We start from the raw sequence: 22,698 nt of genomic DNA, 5'->3' as shown, positions 1-22,698 counted from the left end.
CAGAATTTTCCCCTAAATATGCAAACAGGCACTGGACTTTTCCTTCAGGAAACTGGCAGGAAAATCAGAAGGAAAACCTGTAGCAAAAAAGGCCACTTTCCAGGAAAACAAATGTGAAAATATAGTCACTGCTCAGCCTCATTTTCTGTGTTGAGACCTGAAGTAGAAAAAGGTTGGGAGCTTTGGACAAACTACTTCCTGGGAAATTAAGGCCTATTTTTGAGCACTGCATATAGGATTTTACTTTCTGTAGATGTTGTTTCTCTGATTATTGCTTTTTTTCCCCTATTCAGCTTTCCTATCTGTCCAAGGTGTTCAGTAGAGCACCACTGATTCAGGTGGCATAGCCAGATAAATAACAGAGTTATTATCTTTATGAAGTACAGATCTCTTAGCAATAAATGTACCTTTGTAGCTTGATTTACAGCAAAATCCTCCTTCTCCTACTTCCCTGATGAGACCTACTTAAGTCAGTGAGACTAGTCATGATGATAAGATAATTAAGTTTTTAGTACAACTCTGGTTAGTGAGCAGAATGCAGCTCCAAAATAATGAATCTACTAGCTGTAGTCTGATATTCAAAAGGTGTTGATAATTTCAGTACTATTCTTAATGTGCTCTGAGAAAAGTACTTTCTATATTACAGCTATAAACCCTGTATAGGATAAAATTCAAATCACCTTTTAAATTAAAAAATCATTTTTAGAATGACCAAGGTGAAGCCAGCACAGCAGTGACACCTGCAAAATGACAGTCAAACCCCCCTACATTAAGATGCAAAGATTTGCATGAATGTGTTTTAAAATGACAGGAGACAGGAATGGGAGCTTCTAAGCAAGTTAGACTAAAATTTAAGAGTGAAATGCCTAAAAATAGGCCCATGAATGCATAGTTAGGCACCTATATAAGGCTGCTTGATTTTCAGTTGTTCTGATCACCCAGAGCTCCCATTAACTTCAGGAGCAACTGTGGATACTCAGCTGTTCTAGAAATCAAGCCACCTTTATTCAAGGGTCTAAATATGGATGTCTGTGCCCAAGTTTGGGGGAAAAAATGCCAAAAAAAAAAAGGTTTTCTTTTGCTGCAGAGACATTTTATAAAAGAAAGTAATAGCCAAGTTTCATTTTCTCAGGTTACAATGCTTGAAAGTGAATCAACATAACAATTAATAGTGCAACACATCTGTGGCAGAAGGTTTTGTCTGAGGTAGCTCTTAATTAGTAATCTGAAACATTCCACAGATATTTCATATTCTGTGACTGCAAAGTGTTACCAGGCCACCTAAATCTTTTTCATAGTATTTCAGTGTTGCCATTAATAAGCTTTTCAGGCTAGTCTGAGGAAGACTTTGCAAGATTAACTTTGCAAATCTGTAAGTATTAACTATTTAACTATTTCAGAATTATCATTTTTTCTGCTTTTGGATCAAGTACAACCAGCAGACGAGCATATTTTTATATACTATAAAATATGAAGAAGGGAGAATTAGTCTTTTATCATATGCACTTGGTTGTCAGAAAACTTCTGAATGTTGTTTGCTTAAAGACCTCTTTTGTAAAAGTAATCCTGAGTTGATTTTGTGTCTAAGCCATTGCCAGGTCATGCTGAAGTGGATAAGAGCCAGTCACATGGTAGAAAATCTGCAAGAAAAAAGAAAATTTATGATGGAATTATATATGTCTATAAATCTGAAAATGTCAAGGAAGTAACAAATTAAAGGCATGCCAGATGAAGATGATGGATATTTGTTTGTGTCTATGTATGTGTGTGCATAAAATATGATGTAGTATACCTTTATATACTTGTTCATAGGATCTGAACTAAGGGCTCTTGCTGCTTTAAAAAGAAAAGAAAAAAGCAATGACATTTTGCTGGAAAAAAAAAGAAAAAAGCAATGACTCTTTTTGCTTTTAGCTAAGCTTTCAAAAAGAGCAAGGTGAAAGATACTGCTTTACTCTCACTGTGATCTAATTTTGACCATTTCAGCATCATTTAATGACATTAAAAGTATCCAAAATTGCTTATGCTCTTCTCAGCTATGTTGTATCCTTCAGGGTTGATACCCTGCGCCAGTGAAGTAGGTCGTGGGTAGACAGGTCAGAACCCTTCTGCCCACCAGGAACTACACGTTGCCACTGCACCTCATACACTGTTTTCCTGCCAGGAAACACAGCGACCAGCCTGCGCAAAAATAAAAGCAATTAGCAAAATGAAGCTTTGTAGGAGGCAATTGCTTGTCTTCCCCAGGAAATAATCAATATGTAAAAACTTCTCTATCAGCAGTACCATATGCAGGGCGAGACGTGACTTTCTCCACAGCATGGAAATATATTGTGAACAGTTGCAGCACAGTGACACAAAGGGTGTGTGAGTTATCTTGAGGGTCAGCTGAACCGGCAACAGCTAGGAATGCAGGGAAGGGCACCACCATGCATTTGCAAAAGGCTCTGCAATTGTACAAACTGAGCCTCTTTGCTCACTGCACTGCAAACCTGGCCAAGTCAATTGCCAGTTGCTGGAATATGCCTGTAACAACAGGCCAAATTTAAAGAAATAGCGGGCTGGAAGTGAAACTGTCTTTAATAATGAATTAGATGTACATTCTATTATCTTTTAAACAGCACTGAAAAGCATATTCTGCAATAAAAGTAAGCCAGCACATTTAGAAAGATTAGTTTTTCCCTCCATCAAGCTGAAAAACATTAAAAACTAACCTGTTTCTCAATGTCTCCCAGCAAACTACTGGCACCCAGGCGAAAGAGCTCTGGTGTTAGCCATTCCACTCCCAATTCCTCCTTCACCAGCATAAGCCAAGTAATAGCTTCTTTTGCTGTCCGAATGCCCCCAGCAGGTTTAAATCCAACCTTTATACAGCAAAAAGAAGTGCAATACACATTTTCATTCATCAGCAACCCCAGAAGAGCAATCAGCATTTGTACACCTGCAGTCTCAAAGTGCCTGTGGTGTATGTAACAACTCTACTCAGTAAGTACCTGCCTGCAAACAGTATCAGCTCCAGACTAGTGCTGAGAGCTATCAAGCTTCAGCCATCACTGCGAAAGATAACATTTTGATCACGAGGCATGGCAACTGAGGGAGTAATGCTTTTGACCCCAGTGCACCTTCTAAGAAGGTGAGTCTGAGGTCTAATGAAAGTACTTAGCCCACAGCACATATTAGGCCAAGGGATTTAGGCAGGACCCGGGATATCTGTGTATCACTACCGCCCATGTTGTAAACTAATTCCAAATATATAATAACAAATACATGTACAATATACTAAAGACGCTGAAATAAAGCATGTGAGGCAGCTGACTCATGGGGAGAGTGGTGAGAGATGGCTGTTCTTTATAAACAGACTGTGCACCAAATAATACATGATTGGGATGTACATTCAAACCTATCAGACGTTTAATTCTCACTAAAATTTTCCAAATGGGAATTTAATTAGGTCTGACTTTACAAAAAACTGAAAGTTTTGTGTTTCACAGGAACTGCAAAACTTCCCTCCCAACACACTCTGGATAAGCTTTCAGTCACTTGATGTGAGATAAATGTCATATTTGGTCAGGGGAACTGCCATGTAAGCAGAGGCATACATGTCAAGAAAAACATAACTTTGAGGTAAAGACTCTTTTGAGTCCCTTGATCAACCTGCTGTGCATAGGCAGCACTGAGGTGACATGGCATGAACCCCTAGCACCAGTCTTTTGGTTAGCTGTAATTTAAACATATCTCATTCTGAGACACAGCCTGTGACATGCACCTATCAAACCCCTCGTCAAAAATTGTCACTTGCATTAGCTAAAATGTTGGCCTGTAGCAGCTTGCTAACCTCTTGAAAAACCAGGAGACCTGGGAAAAAAGTGCTCCTGCATTAACAAAATACAGTAATTACATCTGAACAATCTGTACAGTAGCACATGATTCTTTCTACGTTTCCTTCTGCCATAAACCTTTACCTTCCATACTTCTTCCTGGCAGCTGCCTTCTGAAAGAATTAGCATTCTGATTTCTGCATATTCATTCCTGAAACCTCACTGCATTGAGGATTTCTTTGTACCGTATGGATAGAATAGGGGAATCAAAAAGTATCTGCTTTTAAATGTGTTTGGTAATTTTTGTTAGAGTGATTTCAGGACAAACAAACATAGAATAAATCCTTCTCTCACTCTGAAGCATTGTGATAACAGCATATTTCCAATAAGATTATAAAGAACAATAACAAGAAAAGCTTGATAAATCCAAAACATGAAGACTGGCTTTTTTTGTGGATGGATGGATGTCTAGATGGACGCATGCATGCATGAGTGTATGCATACATCTGTTCACATTAGATTTCCAAAATGAATTTAAACCACGGCAACTGGAAAAGCATCTTCTAGACAATAAATTAAAAGAGTGGGAATGTGTTTTCCCTCAGGAAGAGAAATCCTAATGAAATTCAAATTTAGATTTCTTCCTAGAAATATTACAGCTCTTTGAGATAATCTGTCAAAAAACCCCTCCAACTAAAATAGAGTCAATAAGAGAATTAAAAACATCATGCAGAATTCCTTCTTTTTTTAGCAAATTCTGAAAGCTCTTTACAAAAATAAGATTACAAAGACAAGCCCGTCCTCCATTTACCAGCCTTCCAAACGGCACATCTGACTGCCATAAAAAGGTAAAAAGGAAGGGGGGTTGGAATTTAATTCAAGAGCAGTACAAAGTCCAGCTACCACTTTCCTGCTGTTTCACAGCATTTCATTATTTTGCTTAATAAGTTCATCTCCTCAAGAATTTTCTCTTCAGCTTATATTATTAAAAGTAATAAGTTTTTCTGGATTGGGGGTTTTCCCAACAGAAAAACCAATTTATGTATGTCCTTCAATAATGACAGGAAAAGATTATCTCCCATTATATTACACACTTTTCATATCACCACCACAGCTTATCAGTCAATAAATGTTACTCTGCAACTTGTTCCTTTCCTTGAAGAAGTTTAATTTCTGTATTAACCTGCTTTTCCAAGCCAACGCCTTGCTAGAAAGCATCCCTACAGCTGCAAAATTAGTTTGTTAAAGAAACCATTTAGAAATCTCTTGTCAGTGATAATATTGTCTTCAGTTAATAAAAGCACGTAAAGTCAGTTTACATCTAATTCTCTGACACATACATGCACACAGGCATAAGCACTCATTCTTAATAACACATTTTAAACCATGAATGCATCCTTTTAAAGCAAAAGGTGAATTCAACATTTATATCCAATTATAGGTACAAAGCTGTGTTGATGCAGCAGAGCCCAACCTCTAGCGCACAGCTCCTATAAGCAGCACCAGTGCCGAGGTGAGTCACCCAGCCTCAGTGATCTGCCTCAAGTTGGGAGCAGTGGCGATGGTCCCACAGAAGCAAGACTATCCAAGCTGCTCGAGTTGTAGTGTGTCAGAGGGAGAGGCAAGCTAGGGAAGGGGGAAGAGAGAACAGCCCAGGGATCACAATGGCCTCATTTAGATGACCACAGAGAGCAGATGGACGCATGTCTAACCTGCTGTCACATTCTCCTCTAGCTCAAACAGCCCCTGAAGCCATCCCAGCTCCTATCCCACTCTCGTCCCATGTCCTAACATCGTATCTTTGAAAGGCCGCTTCCAGAAGGGTGAGCTGGAGAGAAACGTGAGTCTTCAGCTAGAGATATGATCTTCTTTCCTGAGGCTGCAGGTGAAAACAAAGCCTGCTGCTGAACATTCAGCACTGGATCTAACTGGCAGCCCCCACTTGCATGTAGATAAAGGAAGTGAGAGGTAGCCTTCCTGAATAACCTCCTCCTTTCCCACTACTTCAGCACAAGCATGGATGCATGGATAGCTCATCACTGGCTCTGCCATACTTTCTCCCCTCCTCCTTGCATCCACAGACCTCGTTTGACATTGACGTGACAGATAAATGTGGACCAGGACATGTTTTTCTGGCCCCAGTCCCTCCCTCCCTCCATCCCACACAACAGACTCCAACTGGATCTGCCTTTTTGTCCCTTTGGAAAGTCCCTTTGGCAAGGGAGGAAAGAGCAGAATTTATCTCTTGGGTTGCCAGAACAAAGTCAGAAAACACAGTTGTGTACACTGGACAGACTCTCAGTTGCTATAAATTTTTATAGCTCCACTGAGGTTTATGAGAGTATGCCAATCACTATCAGCTGGAGATGACCATTTAAATACCTTAAATGGTGAAACAAAATTCAAACCCAAATGCAAAAGGGGATGCATCAAGATCGCATGAGCTTTTAGGGAATGAAGTGACAGTTATTCCAAGGAGGAAACCGAAAACTGCCTTTTGGGTTTGTTTTTTTTAAGTACTAGAATAATAGCAAATCAAATGAGACATACAAGACAGAAGTCCCACTACCTATGGCTCCTATAACCATGGAAGCTAATGTATGTGGATTTCTATGTTCTGCACTTTGAAACCATTACAGTCTTCTTTCTTGCTGAATGAGCCTGTTTGGTTAACTTTTATAAAGGTAGTAAGAATTACCTTGTAGCCAGTTTGCCAGTAGAATTCTTTAATGGCTCGCATCATGACTACTCCAACTGGAAAGGTCGCATTTTCCACCTCCTTCCCTGTAGACGTCTTTATAAAATCAGAACCTGAAAAGAAGTAAAAAGCTTTGTGGTAGTTTTAGAACAAGAGGCATTCCACACATATGTAGTTCATGCTCACCATAGATGATTTTATGCATCACAGCAATTATGAAGCGTTCCTTTACACATACGTCCCTGTGGTGACAGTGCTAACCTTGGAGTTGTGGAGGCTGGAGCAGAAGGATGATACCCATCTGGTTTCACAGCAAGTCAGCCATCCCAGTGGCTAAATGAACATCCAAGCTCTTAATTCTTTGCTCTAGCTATCAGGCTAACAGTCTCTTCAGGACAGTCCAATATAATATATGTTCCTGCACAGACACCCAATATATGTGTATATATGCATGAACAGGAATGTGTCTAACTACAATAATGGAAATTATTTCCTCTGAATAAATTATACATTAAATCAACTTTGTAGTATTTCCTCAAGGATCTTTCTGAATAGAATATATAAGGTTTTAATTAAATCTTGCATCTATTTAGTCTCACATTTGACAGTCCAGTATTGTATCTCCTGCAGCTGTTTAAAGTGAAAGGAATCCCATGTGTATTTATGAAACCAGCTGTGTAATTCCGTAAACAGGGTAAAAACTGGCTTACGCATTTTGCAATTGTAACATTGCAAATTACTATACTTAAACCCATAGTCTGATATAATGCAGTAATAAGGTCAAAACATCTGTGTTATTTAAAAGAGAGTTAACCTTGGCTTATTTTTCCTGGCTTCTCACTTGTGAATAGTAGTCTCCGCTACCTGTCCTGAATACTTGCGTAGTATTCTTGTGCATTCTTGTTGTTCTGGGTTGGCTTAAAATGAATTCTGCAGCACAGTGTAACAAGAAGGTAAAAAAGTGAACCAAAAAATTTGCCTTGCACTGTATGATCCTGCACTGACACAATACAATGACAAAACTTCTTTAATTGCATTAGGGTGCACTTCATCCCTGGGAACCTACTTCTTAGAAAAGATGTACTGTGGGATCATTAATTATCAAAAGTAATCGGGAGAAGAAGAGGGATAATTCAACCATCATGCAGTAGTGCATCATCCACTTAAGGCAATTGGAACTGCATCTGCTTCCACTTCAGCTTTGGCTTAGGGTCCATTTTGTCTCTTATTTGAATGATGACACCTCTACAGCATTCCCTAGAGTAAGCAAGGGAAGTTTCACTACTGGCTCAAGCTAAAGAGTTGCCTAGATGACACTCTGATGGTGTGCTGCAGCACACTCCAGAGACCCACCTTCCTGATGACACTGCCAACTGGCAAACAGCTAGGTCTCAGCCTTGATGGTATTAAGACAAAGCCAGGCATGTTCCTGTGCCCTGTGATTTAAACACAAACGGTATCACTAACATAGTGTCTTGTAAGAGCACAGCTTTCTTTGTAGGCTTCCTGTCTAGGCCCACTGATGATTAAACTACACCCTCCTGTGACAGTTTCCATTCCAAAGAGAATTTTTTGTGGAAAAAGTTCTAACTCCAGAGAATGTGCAGTGCACAAAAGAGGCAATTAATAGTTGATTGAGCTTTGCAAAGAATGGAGCACAGAGACAATCGAGTTACATATTTCAGAGCTACTCCCTTCCAGAGAGACCCTATGGACATCTGATAGTCACATTAAAACAAGTAACAGTGGAAGTGAAACTTCAATATTGCCAAATTATATTTTTAATTTCCCTTTCGAAATGTAGCACTTAAAAGTCCTTCAGTGCAATACTTCCCATTTTTTTCTACTATAAGGTAAGTCAAAGCTTTTATAAGTCTTACAATTACAAGTCTCTATGGTACAGTTTCATTAAAAACTTTCATTAAACAACAGCTGCCCTTGTATATGGTCTTCTAATCAATTTGGTCAAACAGAATGACTTCTAATCAGCTGTTGATAAAAATAGAAGATGAAATTTTAATTCTAATAGATTAACTACAAACTCAAGATAGTCTTCAAAATCCATCTAGCTCTATTCTCCAGTGGATTTAACGACTATTCAGCAACTCATTACTAAATAGAACAAGATGAACATTTTCCAGTTCATTAAAGAAATGTACTATGTATTTTTGCATTGTCCTCATGATTCGTTACAGGGAGTCTTAATTACAAGATAATGGATAATGGTTATTAAATGCAGACTCCAGTAATGAAGCTCTATTCATTTGTGAGCCTCAGAGACTGCAAAGAGGGGAAAATAAAATTACTAGCTTCAAAAGATTAACGGATCAAATTATTATTCAATTTTGAAAATCTCATTCAGACTTCATAGAAACAAGAAGAGATTAAAAACTTGTATTAGTACAAAAGTAGTGCATTTATATATTTATTTTTAAATAATATCTTAAGGCTATTACCAGAATAATCAGCTTTAGATATGATTATTAGACAAACATACAGCCAATTTAGTAGCATCCTCTAACAATGAAAACAATACATTTTTATTTCCTGAACAAATTCTATTTATGACACAAGAGCTTGCTAGCAGGACTGCATGCAGCATCTTACAGACAGAAGATGCATGCTAGAAGAGCACACTGAAATGGAAGGTGCGATTAATGTTCAGATTTCAGGAATGAAAAGGGGGAATTAAAAAATATGGCCCCTGACATAAAAGCACCTCATTCAGTAGATTTTATGCCAACCTTATAACAATAAGGGATTTTCACCAATTCTATTTCTTATTCAAGTTTTTAAAAACAAGTCTAAGGAATGAAGCTCAGCAGGAGTTTCATCTGGAAATTGATAATTCAGAAACTGAGTTTTATCACCCATCTTCTTCTCTTCCTTTTAATGTAAACAATAAAAAAATCAAGGCTAATATTCAAACACATGCTAGATGGCTTTCCCCTTCCCTAGAGTAGGTTACATGATTCAATGAAACCTGAAATGAAAGACTTAAAAAGAGTTCTTCAGGGTAGATTTCTGGGCCCAGTGAGCCTGGAGAAGGCCACACTTTCTATTTTTTTCCAATGTGTAATCACAACAGTATGTTGCCTTTCAAGGCAGCAAGTCATTTAAGACTCATTGAATCAGTAAAGAGTGGTGACACAAAGCCTTCTTCTAACACAGCAGCATTACATGCCTATTTTAGGTGAGCTTGCTGACAACCTAGTAACACACCTGTGTGTCATACATGACACACCACAGCCTGGCAAGCACAAACTACATCAGTTTAACCAGAGATGGAAATCTGCATAAACCTCTGTGTGAACAGAGGCTCTCCCTGATCAAGAGCAATGGAGCCTTCAGTGCCACTAGGAGCCTGACCACCTGGGCTGTAGTCACATGCTTGTGAAATCAGGTAGAGACTTTTTAGCAGGGCCTGTTGTAATGGCACAACGGGTAATGCTTTTAAACTAGGTGAGATTCAGGCTGATGTGAGGAAAAAGTTTTTTACAGCAGGGGTGTTAAAACACTAGCATAGGTGGCCCAGAGAGGTGGTGGATGCATCATCCCTGGGAGACATTCAAGGCCAGGCTGGATGTGGTTCTGGGCAACCTGATCTAGTTGAAGATGTCCCTGCCCACTGCAGGGGGGTTGGACCAGATGACCTTTGAAGGTCCCTTCCAACCCAAATTATTCTATGATTTTATGATTTTAAGATATTAAATTCTGTCTTCCCTTGTGCTCTCAACCCCCCTACACACACAACCCTCAGCCACTGCACTTCGCCAAAGACCACTCACTGCACAATGAAAAGAAAATCAGTGTCTTCATAGCATGCTGTCTGAATCCATACCTAGAGGTCAAGATGAAGTCCATTATATTATTTCTATTCTAGATACTCACACAGCCTTATTTACAGTAGCACCTGAGCAGACTTGTAGAGCTGAGGTATGCAGAAGCTGAGTGACTTGATCAGGGCCTCTCAGCAAGCATTTAACAGAGCAGGGATTGAATGCCTGGGTCTCTCAAAGGCCAGAAGAGTTGCCATGACTGGCCCATCCTACTGCTATCCTTTACATCATCTCAAAACACTACAAAGCTCCCCAGCCCACGTAACACTGAAGCAGAGCATGAGAACTGCAAATCTTTAGATGACAGCATTCAGGAAACACACTCTGGTTCCATAATTAAGCAATAAGGAATAATAAGCAGTATAGCAAACATGGAGTAATCACAACTTTTTGGTTGTGAAGTGCTTCAAATGCCCTTGGGGAATTATTATCTCCTGATAACTACAGACTCTCTGTTGTTGCCTTACTCTTAATAAAAAACAAAGATGCATCTGGCAGTTTTAAACAATAGTTTAGAGAGAGATGCTTGCAAAGGGACAATTATCCCATGCTATTTTGAAAATACTTGCAATGAACACAAATATATCTTGGTTACTGCAACTCAGATATAAGAATATGAGGCGACATAGGGTGAACACATACCCTTCCAAGACTTTTAGAACTGGTGGTAAAAAGAGGCATGCTGCTGAGGGGACTTGCAAAAGCCCCTGCTGTTTGTGCTGACAAGGTAGCAATAATAAAATACTACATAATCAGATACGCATATAGTCCCATTAGCAAGTCATCTTTCTGGTTTATGAATATCTAAAATAAGGGTCTTAAGATTCACACACATTAGCCTGACTAGGGGCAACCAGGACATCAACCCTCTGAAAATAAGAGGCAAGGCAAGAGGTAAAAGGCTAATGTAACAGCTAATTCTTGTAAGTTGAGTCATGGTAATAGTCCACTTACATGTTCTTATCCTACTTCAGTGGAAAGATAAAATAAATTCCCTGCCAGCTTAACTTTGCTGTTGAGAAGAAGAGAATATGAAACTGCAATAACGCACTTTAGCGGTAGCTCACCAAGTAGCTTTAACTCCATCACAGATGACTACACTGCCAGACCACTTGGTTAAGTGCCTACATATGTTTTCACATGCCTATGTCTAAGCTATTGCTTTGAAAAATACTAGCTTATAACTTGGCTGCCTATTTTTTGCAATTCTTTTTGGAAATGTGCCTGCACAATGAGGGAGTTGGGAGGGGGAGAAAGAAATCACATCATAGGGCTCCATGTCTAATGTCTGTTTACAAATCAGACAATTTTTCTAATGACCTATCCTATCATCTCAGCTTGGTTTCCAAGACCTAGAATGGATGCTTCCTCTCTTGTACATCACCTCTGGTAACAGGCATACTGCGGGCCAAATGATGCCCTTAGGAACGCTTATGCATGCACACAAAGGGACAAATTATTAAGTTCATACTAATGCAAAATTCCCTGTAGATGATGGCTGAAAGAATTCAGTATTGCTGAATTATGCATGGCTCGCTAATGCACCATTATAGTGTCTACCACAAGTCTCCATAGAATACTATTACTTAATTAGTATTAGTTTCCTGCGTGTTCATTTAAAATGTGTTTCTTCAGAAGATTCAACAGAAAGACCCATACTACCTTCTGTTCCTTGTCTATAGGGCATGGGCTCTTACTATTTTTAAAGCATTTCTTCCAATCCAGTCTCTATTTGGTACAGTGAAAGAGAAAACAATTGTCATGTGCTTCAGGCTCAAATGCCACATCTGGAATCATTATCGATGGGGGTTCTTTGCTTTAGGCTTCAAACTATACTAAAGTGCAGATGGAAACATGCCCCCAGTCCCCTGTCATATTGCCCAACAGAGGTTGTGTTGGGAGATACCAGGATGCAGGAGCAGTTCAGGCAATTACATGCTGCTGGAAGAGCCATTAGCTCTTAGCTGTGAGCTTTAAGATGAGTCTATTCCATCAGCTACCAATATACCTGAAGAGTAAGGGGAAGGGAGTAGCAGAACCACAAACTGAAAAAGCATGAAGAGTGTGCTACTGGTGAGCATTGCTACAGCAGCTCCATAAATTCTAGTGGAAGTGTTCCACAGCATGCATGGAGGCACTGAGCCACAGACCTGCCCACTCTCATGGCCACCACCATCTCCACAATTACACAGCAGCTACCTATAAAAAAGGCAGTCACATCTTTCAACACCTTCTTCTGACTCCTTGCTGAAAAGATAGTGATGGCTGAATTCTGCAAATTGCCCTAATGTCCAAAAGACTTCGTTTGCATAAAAAAGCTAAACATAAAATAACACGTTGTCTCTGTACAGGGATGTGGATGTGGACAGGGGCTAAAAGGGGGATGGTGACTTTCTCTGCTTTGGCAGAGTATTAGTGTCCCACATACAGCAGCTAAAGACATGCTGAGTGTTTGAGAAGGAACCATAACATTCATTCTCATCGCTTTACCAGTAACACAGAGGTTGCTGCTAAAACAGGTTGTTGCTCCTTTATAAAGCAACATAAAGGCTGGCCTCTCCTTACAGATTAGATGAAGGCACTCAGGTTCTCAGCACTGAACCAAATGCTGGGTGAAAAATTAAAATGCTGTGGGAGAAAGTAGACTTGATTTTCAATCTCACCCTTTAAGCTTCCTTTACAAATACTCAATTGCATTGCACCATTTACTTGTTCACACTTAAACTAATCTAAACAATGACAAACTATCCTAAACTGTGATATAATTAAACCGGCACTGATCTAGGTCAGGTTTTTTCCCTCTTGGTATTCTTGGTCTTGGATCGATACATCTCAGTCTCTCAAAATGTTGTCCAGTACATGACATATTACAGACTGAGGCTAAACCCCTGAAATATCTACCAGTAATAGCACTGCAATTTGGAAGAAAATAATAAATATGCATGACTGCTTAGAATCATGGTACTACATGCTATATTACATACCGTGTTTTAGCAGACACATTTAGCTTTTTGCTTTTTAATATTGATAGCAACTTCGAAACAAATACGTTAACATTAAAACTCAGGTATGCCTACATATTGCCTATTAGCTTGTAACAAAATTACTCAAATAGAAGAAATAGCTGTTTAAAATCCATTTGGAAATACTCCAGACTGAACAAAGGAAGTAGGAAATCAGACTACTTTATCAAGATGGTGCTGTGAATTTTAAAGATTTTTTTAGAAAAACAAACATATTACAGCCAAAATCATGACACTTCAATGTCATTTTGAGTGTTTTTTCAACACCTCAAGATAAAAGCAGTTTAAGATTCTGTTCTGACTCTAACCCAGAAGAAGGCAGGATTGATTTTTGCAATTTAAAAGTCATGTCTTAATGCCACAGACAGAATCTGCCCAGCATCCAGTCTCTTTGTCATGCAGAGGTCAAACAGACAGCCTGGGCCCTTTTTCCACACTGTTCCCTACACAAAAAAAGGCAGCTGGCAAAGGTGGAGGCTTCAGTACTGGGGGGATTTCCAGTATCCAAGGCATTTCCCAAGAGCACTTTGTGGCCAGTGTCAAGTACCAGATCTCATCAGACTCATCTATGATGTGTTTGTTTTCCCCTGGCTTTTCCAAATCAGGTAGAATAGGTTACTTAGGGCCTTGAATAGAGGGCTGAATATTCCATTTTCAGTGATCAGCCAATTACTAGGAAAATGTTAGGAACTTTTAGTTTAATTTTCATGATACTTTAAAGTCTTCAATACAATCGACTTACAAGCACATAGAATCTATCATGGACTTCCGAGGTGCAGGCACTGGGCATTCTCCTGGTGCAACAAATATCCAGAGGGTAACAGTCTGGAAGGCCTTACCTACACATTTGGCAGTGTAGTAAAATGGCATTCTGTGACTGTTTTAAAAGGTACTGATCTTACCCACAGCTCCTGCCTCGCAGAAGCTTTTGTCCCTCAGAATGTTTTCTTCTTCTTTCCCCACCCTTGATAATTTGACGGGCAAAATTGCAGAAGCACATCCATGTAGGCTGCAATGAAGGTGAGAACTTCCAGGTACTGGCAGATGCTTTCACCACCATCAGTAGGGTTGTTTTACAAGGTTTCCAGCTCTTCAGGTAGCCTGAATACCAAAAAGCCTGCCAGTCCTCTTCAATAAAAAAACAGGTAAAACCCCTGACTGTGCAGCCACACTGCAAGCAGCAGGGCACCTCTCTGCTGGGGTCAGGGAAAGACACATTTCTGGCTTTTTAATAAATCTTTTTTTCCCCCACTGTATTATTAATGATGCTTACATGGCAAAACTAACAATTTTATTTCAAAGGGATGCTTTATGAAGGCATGTGGCTGATAAATTCAGTCAGACATTTCTGGCATAACAATCTACTGAGCACTACTTTAAAAAATGAAGGAAATCAAAAAGACCCTTAAGCACCATCAGAAATAGGCAGCAACTCATAAAAAGGTATTTAATATGCTGGGGCATTGTTTCTCTACCTCCATTTATCAACAGCCTCTGTGCTGATCTGGTCACAGAGTGCAATCATGGCAAGCATCTCAAACCAAAAGTACCAAAAGAATGAAACAACAGCCTGGGTTTTGGTTAAAAATAATTGAAACCGATATAGAAATGCACATTTTGTTAGTTCGCTGGTAAATGAAAATTATATGATATTTCATTCTTCAAATCTACATTTTATATATAGGTTTTATATTTTTAAAAACCTACACTAAATATATATTACTATTTTGTACTTTGGCATTCCACTCTTTTTATTGAAATACTGTGAACGAAAGAAATTGAGTATCAATCTCTCTTTGTGGTAGATGTATATGTATCCTCATAGGTATTTAGTGGAAAGCTATTAGATGTCACTATTCATTGAGACAGTACATTTTATGTCTTTCTTATGGGGGAAAAAAAAATCCATCTAAAGTTTGTAGCTTTGCATGGCAGTATTCCAGAGCCTCACTTTGTTCCCAATGGCTTCTTCATCCACGCTTACATGTTCAGAAATAGGAGTGGTCAAGCAAAACATTATCTGTGTTTTACCAAGTTGTCACTTTCCAAACTGTAGAGGTAGTGATGGTGACACCATCACACCGGCAAGCACAACCACCTGGTCTGCAGCTTTTCATCTGTAATCCTAAACTTCTGACATAAATAGCAAAAAGCTTCAGAACTGTCTCCCCATGTGAGCTAGGTCCTAAACATGCACTGTTCAGGTTGTACAGAGCATAACAGTATTCAAAGCTACCCAAGGCTGCACTCCAAGGAAACACATACTTGATGTGGACAGACCCTGCCCCAGTGAAAGAAAAGCCTTGCAAGATCCACACTGTTAACTATGACTTCTAACAATATCTAAATTGGTATTAATATTTCCTGTAGTGACTCCAGTTGTTCAGTGGTAGGGAGTGGGATCATAAGACATAGAATCATAGATTCAACTGGGTTGGAAAAGACCTTTAAGATCATCAAGTCCACCCATCACCCCAGCAGTGCCATGTCCATCACTAAACCATGTCAGTAAGGGCCTTGTTTACACAGTTTGTGAACACTTCCAGGGATGGTGATTCCACCACTGCCCTGAGCAGCCTGTTCCAAAGCCTGCCCATCCTTTCAGTGAACAAATTGCTCCATGTTTTGTGTTTCATACATTAAAAAAAAACAAACCAGTAAGTCTAAACACGATCTGTGGAGTTTTTGGTTTTAACAGCAGTCACTTTTAATTAAGTAAATTCTGGTCATGCCATGAGACTAAAGACCAGTAAGTTTAAAAACCTGTCACGTGGCTCTTCCTCCCCACCCTGCCTCCAATAGCAAGTGATGTGTACTTTTCAATAAAGCAGCTGCTTTTCACAGAAACTGAATCACAGCGGAAGTTACATGGAATTATGTGTTCAGCATTTCTCTACATCAGATCACAAACAAAGGTATCTAATAAGTATTTACATTGGAAAACACTGGAGTATAGCAGTGTTGCCGATCCCTTATCTATCCAACTAAGCACAGTGTTTACTTTGTTAGGTATTTTCGGCAGAGTGCTTTAAGGCCTGCAGACATCAGCCCAAAGCAAAACCACATTGTCTCCACTTAATCACCTACCTTTTCAAACCTACTGTGATCAAAATGACTGAGTTAAACAAAATGGTTACTAGTAACAGGGGACCATTGTTAACCATCAGGCTAAGGTGGGTGTATGTGGGTAAGTTCAGAAGGAAAAGATTAAAAGATGCTGCTGCATGATGTTTGCTTCTCCAATGTGAATTTATAAAGGCGAGTGAAAGTGTGATATCAAGTGAATTAGCAAGAATTATAAGTATTAAAATCCCAGGAACCAATGAAGTCTAAGAGAGATGGAAAATGGATTCAGCCCTAAAAAGATAAAATTATTTAACAACTTATTAAAACAGTTCATCATTGTAATTAAAATCCAAGTGCCTAGAAAAAAAGTGGCACAAGAAAGGTAATTATTTATGAGGAGGCTTTAAAAAGCCATTTATTGTGAATCTGGGAGAGAATCAGCCTGAAAGAGTTGGTAGTAAAATGAAATTGTTTGTTTATTCATAAAACTTATTTTGGTCTAGCATACCACTAAGAAACCCTAACATCTGCTCAATGGCAGCTGTAAGTAACATTAGGAACACTCAGCCAATTTATATCTTTCCTTTTTATTAAAAAATAAACATGTCTTTTTAAATTATTCACCAGTAAATTTACATAAAAATCAGTGCTGTAGCAACTCGCATTTTGTGGAAAGGAGTCTGCAGGCTTTGCATGACTGTGATGATGTGAAACTTTCCACATTTCACTGACTACTTTACTCTTTATGTGATGTCCCACCTAATTTAGCAAATGAAAATGTAGAAAACCTACAAGCCATACTGAAGTCATGGCCATGAATAACATAGAACGCATTGCCAATACCTCAAATGCCACATTAGTTGCCTCCTTCCAACTTGAACGGATTCTATTCTCACCTTCCCTTTGCCTTCTGCCATTTAAAAATTCCACTCTAATAATCTCAGATCCTCTCCCGCCTCTGTCTTTCATGAACCAGACATTAGACAATAACCTGAACTGGCGGAACCTTTCTCTGAATTATTTTTGAGAAATAAAATGCAGCTGAGTTACTAATTAATAGTTATTTGTTCTCATCTGCAGCAATAGACTGCACAGTGCTCTGCATGTTCCTGTGTTTCTTCAGGCAGTAAAAAAGGAACAGGAGCACTTCAAACCTAAAGGCTTCTCTTTACCCCTCGCTAAATAGCAGCAGTATAACAGTACAGGGTCCATCCATCTGAAATTCCTGGAAGAGCTTGCCTTGAAACTGCAACCATGCTGCAACTGGCAACCAAGCGAACTGCTGAGAAGCTAAATTTGCTCATACCCAAAGTAGCTGCAAACACAGCACTTGATTACAACACAGATGTAACCAGCTAGCTATCAACATCATGCATATGGTATCATGTTATCAAAGATCTACCTGAAAATGCTATCCCTGTTCTTACTGGGGACTAGAAGTCATGAGAATCATGGCATCCCTTTCCATCACACCCCACCAAGCTGCTTTTTCATCTTTCATTTCAAGCTCCATTTATGTGTAAGGCATTGTATTTCCTTTGAGCTCTCTACACATCCAATTTCCAGGACCAGTGGGAAGGAAGCTTTTTAAGATATATGTTTCATAATTTTGTATTGCATAATTTAATTTTATAAATTTAATGTGCTGCACAGAATATGAAACACTGTCATCTGTTTCCTTTGTGGTCCCTTAGAGATGAGTTTACAAATCTCTTGATAAACCCCAAGATTTCACCTCTGCAATATTTGGGATTGGCTGGTAAATTGGACATTGGATTGGCAGTGTAATTGCAAAGATGACAGAAGAAAGACTTTTTGCTTAAGAAAAAGTCCTGGCATCATGAACAAGGAATCTTTTCAACATCTTAGATTTAGAGAGAACTTAACTTAAGAAATCAGCTGCACTTCTACACTGCAGGGAAATCACTTTATAGCACAAATGCCAGAGGGGAAGAAACATCAAAGGTACAAGTGACAATCAGACGTCAGGTCCCTGCTGACTTGCTGGGAAGACTATGGACTTTGCTGTCATCTCTGTCTTTGAAAAAGTTCTCTCAAAAGCAGGACTATTACAGACAGGTCCGGGAAAGCTACTGTCTCTGGTAACTATAAAATAAGCATAGTCAGAAACTAGAAATTGTCTTATCTGAGAGATGTTGAAATTAAAACCTTCAATTTCAGAAAAGGATTTTTCCTTTTTTTTTTTTTTTTTTTTTAATATATAAATCAGGAGCATTTCCCAGGGGATGAAATCCCAGAGTATAGTACCAAAGAAGGAACATCCTCCATTCTTTTCTGTGTCTTCCTAACATGGTTTGCACTTTGGCAACACAAATCAAAGGAGTGCAGAAAGCCTGGGAGACAGGCTTCAAGTAACTCAGGTACCTACCAAGGAAGTTCAAGTCCCTTCTGCAACTCAACAAAAATACAGCAAACAACCATGGAGGCAAGCTGGGAAAAGCCATGAAGTTCTCTTCTGAGCACGGCATGATGCAACCTGGCAGTCAGCTTGGGTATTCAGCCTGTTTATCTGCTCTTAATAATGTAACACTTTGAAATACAGTGTTAGCACCATCAGGACATGAGCTGTTAAAAGTTAGTGAATGTCTTTATATTGATCTCTATGTGTTTTAACATCTAGTTCATCATAGTAAACTGTCCATAACCTCCTTATGACAAACTTCTTGTTTCACGACTAATTTTTGTCCCACTTTTGTGTCTCAGTATGTATTTTACTTATGTTTGTGTCCATGTCTTGTTATGCTGCTTTGTTTTCCACTGTACTCCTGCTCCTTATGATTAAATGTGCTTATTCAAATGAGTGTACATAGTGTTTTAAAATAACCTATTGCTGTTCAGGATCACATAACCTAACATGTATTTTCATTCAACATCTGTCTTTAGAAGGCTGATTTTACATTTCTGCTGTCACGAGCACATACCTTCAAACTACACAGGCACAAACACTAGGCCCTGGCACCTTAAAAATCAACAAAAAAAGTCCATGTCCTACAACCCTAGAATCATGCTTAGTTTATTTCCACATCTATATTAAGTTTCTGTTAAGGGACTGGATTTTCTAACTGGTGTTCCTACTTGCTACCTCTTAAAAGATACTTTAATATTTCATAAGCCAATTTTGTATAATTGATAGATACAGTAAATTAAATATTTATTTTTATTTTTCACTGGTTTAGTAGAATTTCACACCTGCTGTTGCCAGAATAAAAAAAAAAAACAAAACTGAAAAATCAGAGAAATAAATAGCACCCTGTACATCTACCGATTTTGCATAATATTTCCATGTTTTAAAATTGCATTTTCTCAAACCATTACCTTCTATACCAGAGCTTCACAGAAGCAAAGTTTTTTGCTAGAAAGCCGTGTTATTTTGATGGCATGTTTGACTAGAACTATTCATCGTGCAACGATTTCCGAGCCTGAGGTGATATGAAACTTCAGAAGTTTTAACTCAAATTTTAAGAAATTATTTAACATAGTGTCGTGGTTTAAACCCAACCACAAACCTCGTCCACTCACTCCCCCCCCTTCTTGCCCTCCCCCTGTTCCTGGAGGGACGGAGAGAAGAATCGAAAAGAATGCAACTCCCACGGGTTGAGATAAGAACAGTTTAGTAGCTAAGGTATAACACAAATCACTACTGCTACCACTAATAATAATAGTGCTAAAGGAAATAACAAGAGGAAAGAATACAACACCTCAACACCAGCCGACCAATAACTCACCCCACTCCCCCCAGCCAAGCACCGACCGATACCTTCTCCAACCCTCCAGTACCAACCCTTCCGGGTAACTCCAAGTTACATCCTGGGCATGACGTGCTGTGGTATGGAATACCTCTTTGGCTAGTTTGGGTCAGGTGTCCTGTCTCCGCTTCCTCCCGGCCTCCCCTCCTCCCTGGCAGAGCATGAGGCTCAGAAAGTCCTTGGCCAGACCAAACATTCGAGCAGCAACTGAAAACATCGGCGTTATCACCACTGTTCCAAGGCCAAAAGATCAAAACACAGCACTGTACTAGCTCCTAAGAAGGAGAAAAATGACTGCTGCTGCTCAAAACCAGGACACATAGAAACAAGGTTTCATTCATGGGGAAAGTTAATGCGGGGGGGGGGGGGGGGGTGTGCCTTCTCACCTCCCTGCCTCAGTTGCTATAAATTGAAAGTATACCATTTAGATATTATTTAATCAACACACTTTGTAAAGATCTTGAATATCAGCAAAAGAAAAACACTAGTCAGGCATTTAGGATAGTTTGTTAATAGAAGGTTAATCCCTCTCAATGGTATGTTATGCTGTCAGTACATGCCTCCTCAGTGTAATCTACTATTTCACAGCCAGTTTCAAAGATTGAAGCATAAAGAATAGCCACTTTCTTACAGGTTAAGCAGCAGAAATCTGCAGATCAGGGTTCAAACCCTCCTCTAAGACCCAGTGACAAGTCCTAGGATTTCTGGGGACACCTCTCATCTATGATTTCATGTTGTCACATACAGCTCATTCCAGTTTGCTCAGTGCAGGGGGATCACCAAAGCACAGCAAGGCACACGGGAGGCACAGCAGAACACTTTCATTTAAAAGAACATTTAGTGGGGTGTTATGAAAACAGCTGAAGGGAATTGACCTCCCTGCTGCTACTGGCAGTGCTGGTCAATCAGGCAGTACACAACACCATCACCATAGAGTGTCATGAGAAGCTGTGCCAGCTCCCACCTCCACTTTAACTCCCAGGGCTGGTTGAACTAGTAAATCAGAGTCAGCAGCTCCCAACAGATTTCCATACTTCCTCTTGCTCCATTTCCCAATTTCAATCTTGACTAAGGGTATTCATTCTTCCTACGCAGACATGAAAAACTTTTGCCTTTTAATGAGAGGAACATATTTCTGCTTACATCTTAATTTACTAGATCTCACAGAGGTCCTATAAAATGCACAATGTTAATTTTACATATAGAAAAGCAGAGAATTTTACAGAATTGTCAAAGGTGACGATAAGTTAGGAGTCATTCTGCTACCTCAAACAATCCTACACATCTTCTGGCTTCCTGACTTAACTCAATATTCTTCTGGTGCGAAGTGCTTGGAAATAGCACTGTTTCCATTTGTAAATGAGAATGGTGGATGGAGAAAGCCGAATGATGCTGTGGGTAACACAAAATCAAACAAACAGGTACAGAGCTAACAAATGTCTTCTGTTTTACGCTGGTATTTCTTCTCTGACTTCAGTAGAGAGTGTATCTTGCTATTTTCTGATTACAGAAGAATACCACTAATAGATTAGACCTTTCAAAAAATTAGCAAATTGAGTTGCCAGGAATCCTGGTATGACAAACATGAACAGCTCCAGATAACTATCTCCCTTCAGCTACGGCTGCATAGGCTAGTGCACAGTTCAGCAAGCACATAAATAAATGCATAACAAACAGGGCATTGCATGCATGTCTGGGTTTCTAGCTTAACAAACTGCAAACAAATAAGGCTTTACCGTATACACTCTATTCTCCCTTCACAGACTCTTTGTATCTTTTTTCTCCCAATATCTCTGTTTCCCTTACCTATTACTTGTCTTCTTTACTTACCCATACAGAGTTCTGTTGCTCTTTTGACTCTACTGAACAGACTTTTCATTAGAGCCTGCCGCAATGTTTCTCAACCACTTTCTGTTCCTTTACTTCTGATTCCCTATACATACATTATTGAGTTCCAGGCAGATTTTAAAGTCTCATTTTGCATTCCTTCAAGGTCTGCTTTATTCAAGCCCAACATTTTTTTTTCTGTTTCTGCTCTTTGTATGGCCTCTCATCAGTAATTCAAACCTGAGGATATTGTGATTGCATTGTTAGAACTTTCCAACTCCAAGCTTATCTATCATGCCTACGTTATTTCTAGTGATTAGCTGCAGTATCACTGTTAGGCTTGTAGGCAATTACATCATTTAAGGGAGCAGCCTTTATACCACTGGCTTTTTTATTTCCCCCCACTCTGTAGCAGAATAAATGAAATCACTTGTTCCTGCAGAGAACTCTTTTAGAGTGATTGTATTTAAAGACCATCAATCTTTTGATGTAACTCTTAATTCAACAACTTTTTAGTCCATAATATCATTCAAAATTTTGAGACAGACTGTGTCACTCTGACCTGCTCTATATCTTGATTTTCCATAGTGCTTTGTGCTTATTTCTTGCTCTAAGCTTTCACTAATGTTAACCAGAGCTCTGAAATGCATAACAACCACA

At 39.2% G+C, this 22,698-nt stretch overlaps 1 protein-coding gene across 2 annotated transcripts in view; it reads right to left on the bottom strand.

Annotated features, from left to right (window-relative positions):
- Window positions 1–1,212: 1,212 nt before the first annotated feature.
- Window positions 1,213–22,698, bottom strand: part of DERA (deoxyribose-phosphate aldolase) — a 52,633-nt gene continuing 31,147 nt past the window's right edge. For both annotated transcript variants that reach the window (XM_065683347.1, XM_065683339.1), the window contains exons 7-9: window positions 6,517–6,629; window positions 2,715–2,864; window positions 1,213–1,640 (exon numbers count right to left, since the gene is read on the bottom strand). In XM_065683347.1, coding sequence (XP_065539419.1) covers window positions 1,584–1,640; window positions 2,715–2,864; window positions 6,517–6,629 — 320 coding nt within the window. In that variant the 3' untranslated portion in view covers window positions 1,213–1,583. The remainder of the gene's footprint in view (window positions 1,641–2,714; window positions 2,865–6,516; window positions 6,630–22,698) is intronic.

The sequence above is a fragment of the Lathamus discolor genome, chromosome 1 (assembly GCF_037157495.1).
Source record: "Lathamus discolor isolate bLatDis1 chromosome 1, bLatDis1.hap1, whole genome shotgun sequence".
Taxonomy (NCBI): Eukaryota; Metazoa; Chordata; class Aves; order Psittaciformes; family Psittacidae; genus Lathamus; species Lathamus discolor.
Note: the sequence above shows the minus strand (reverse complement) of the source record. Positions and strands in the feature narration are given on the sequence as shown.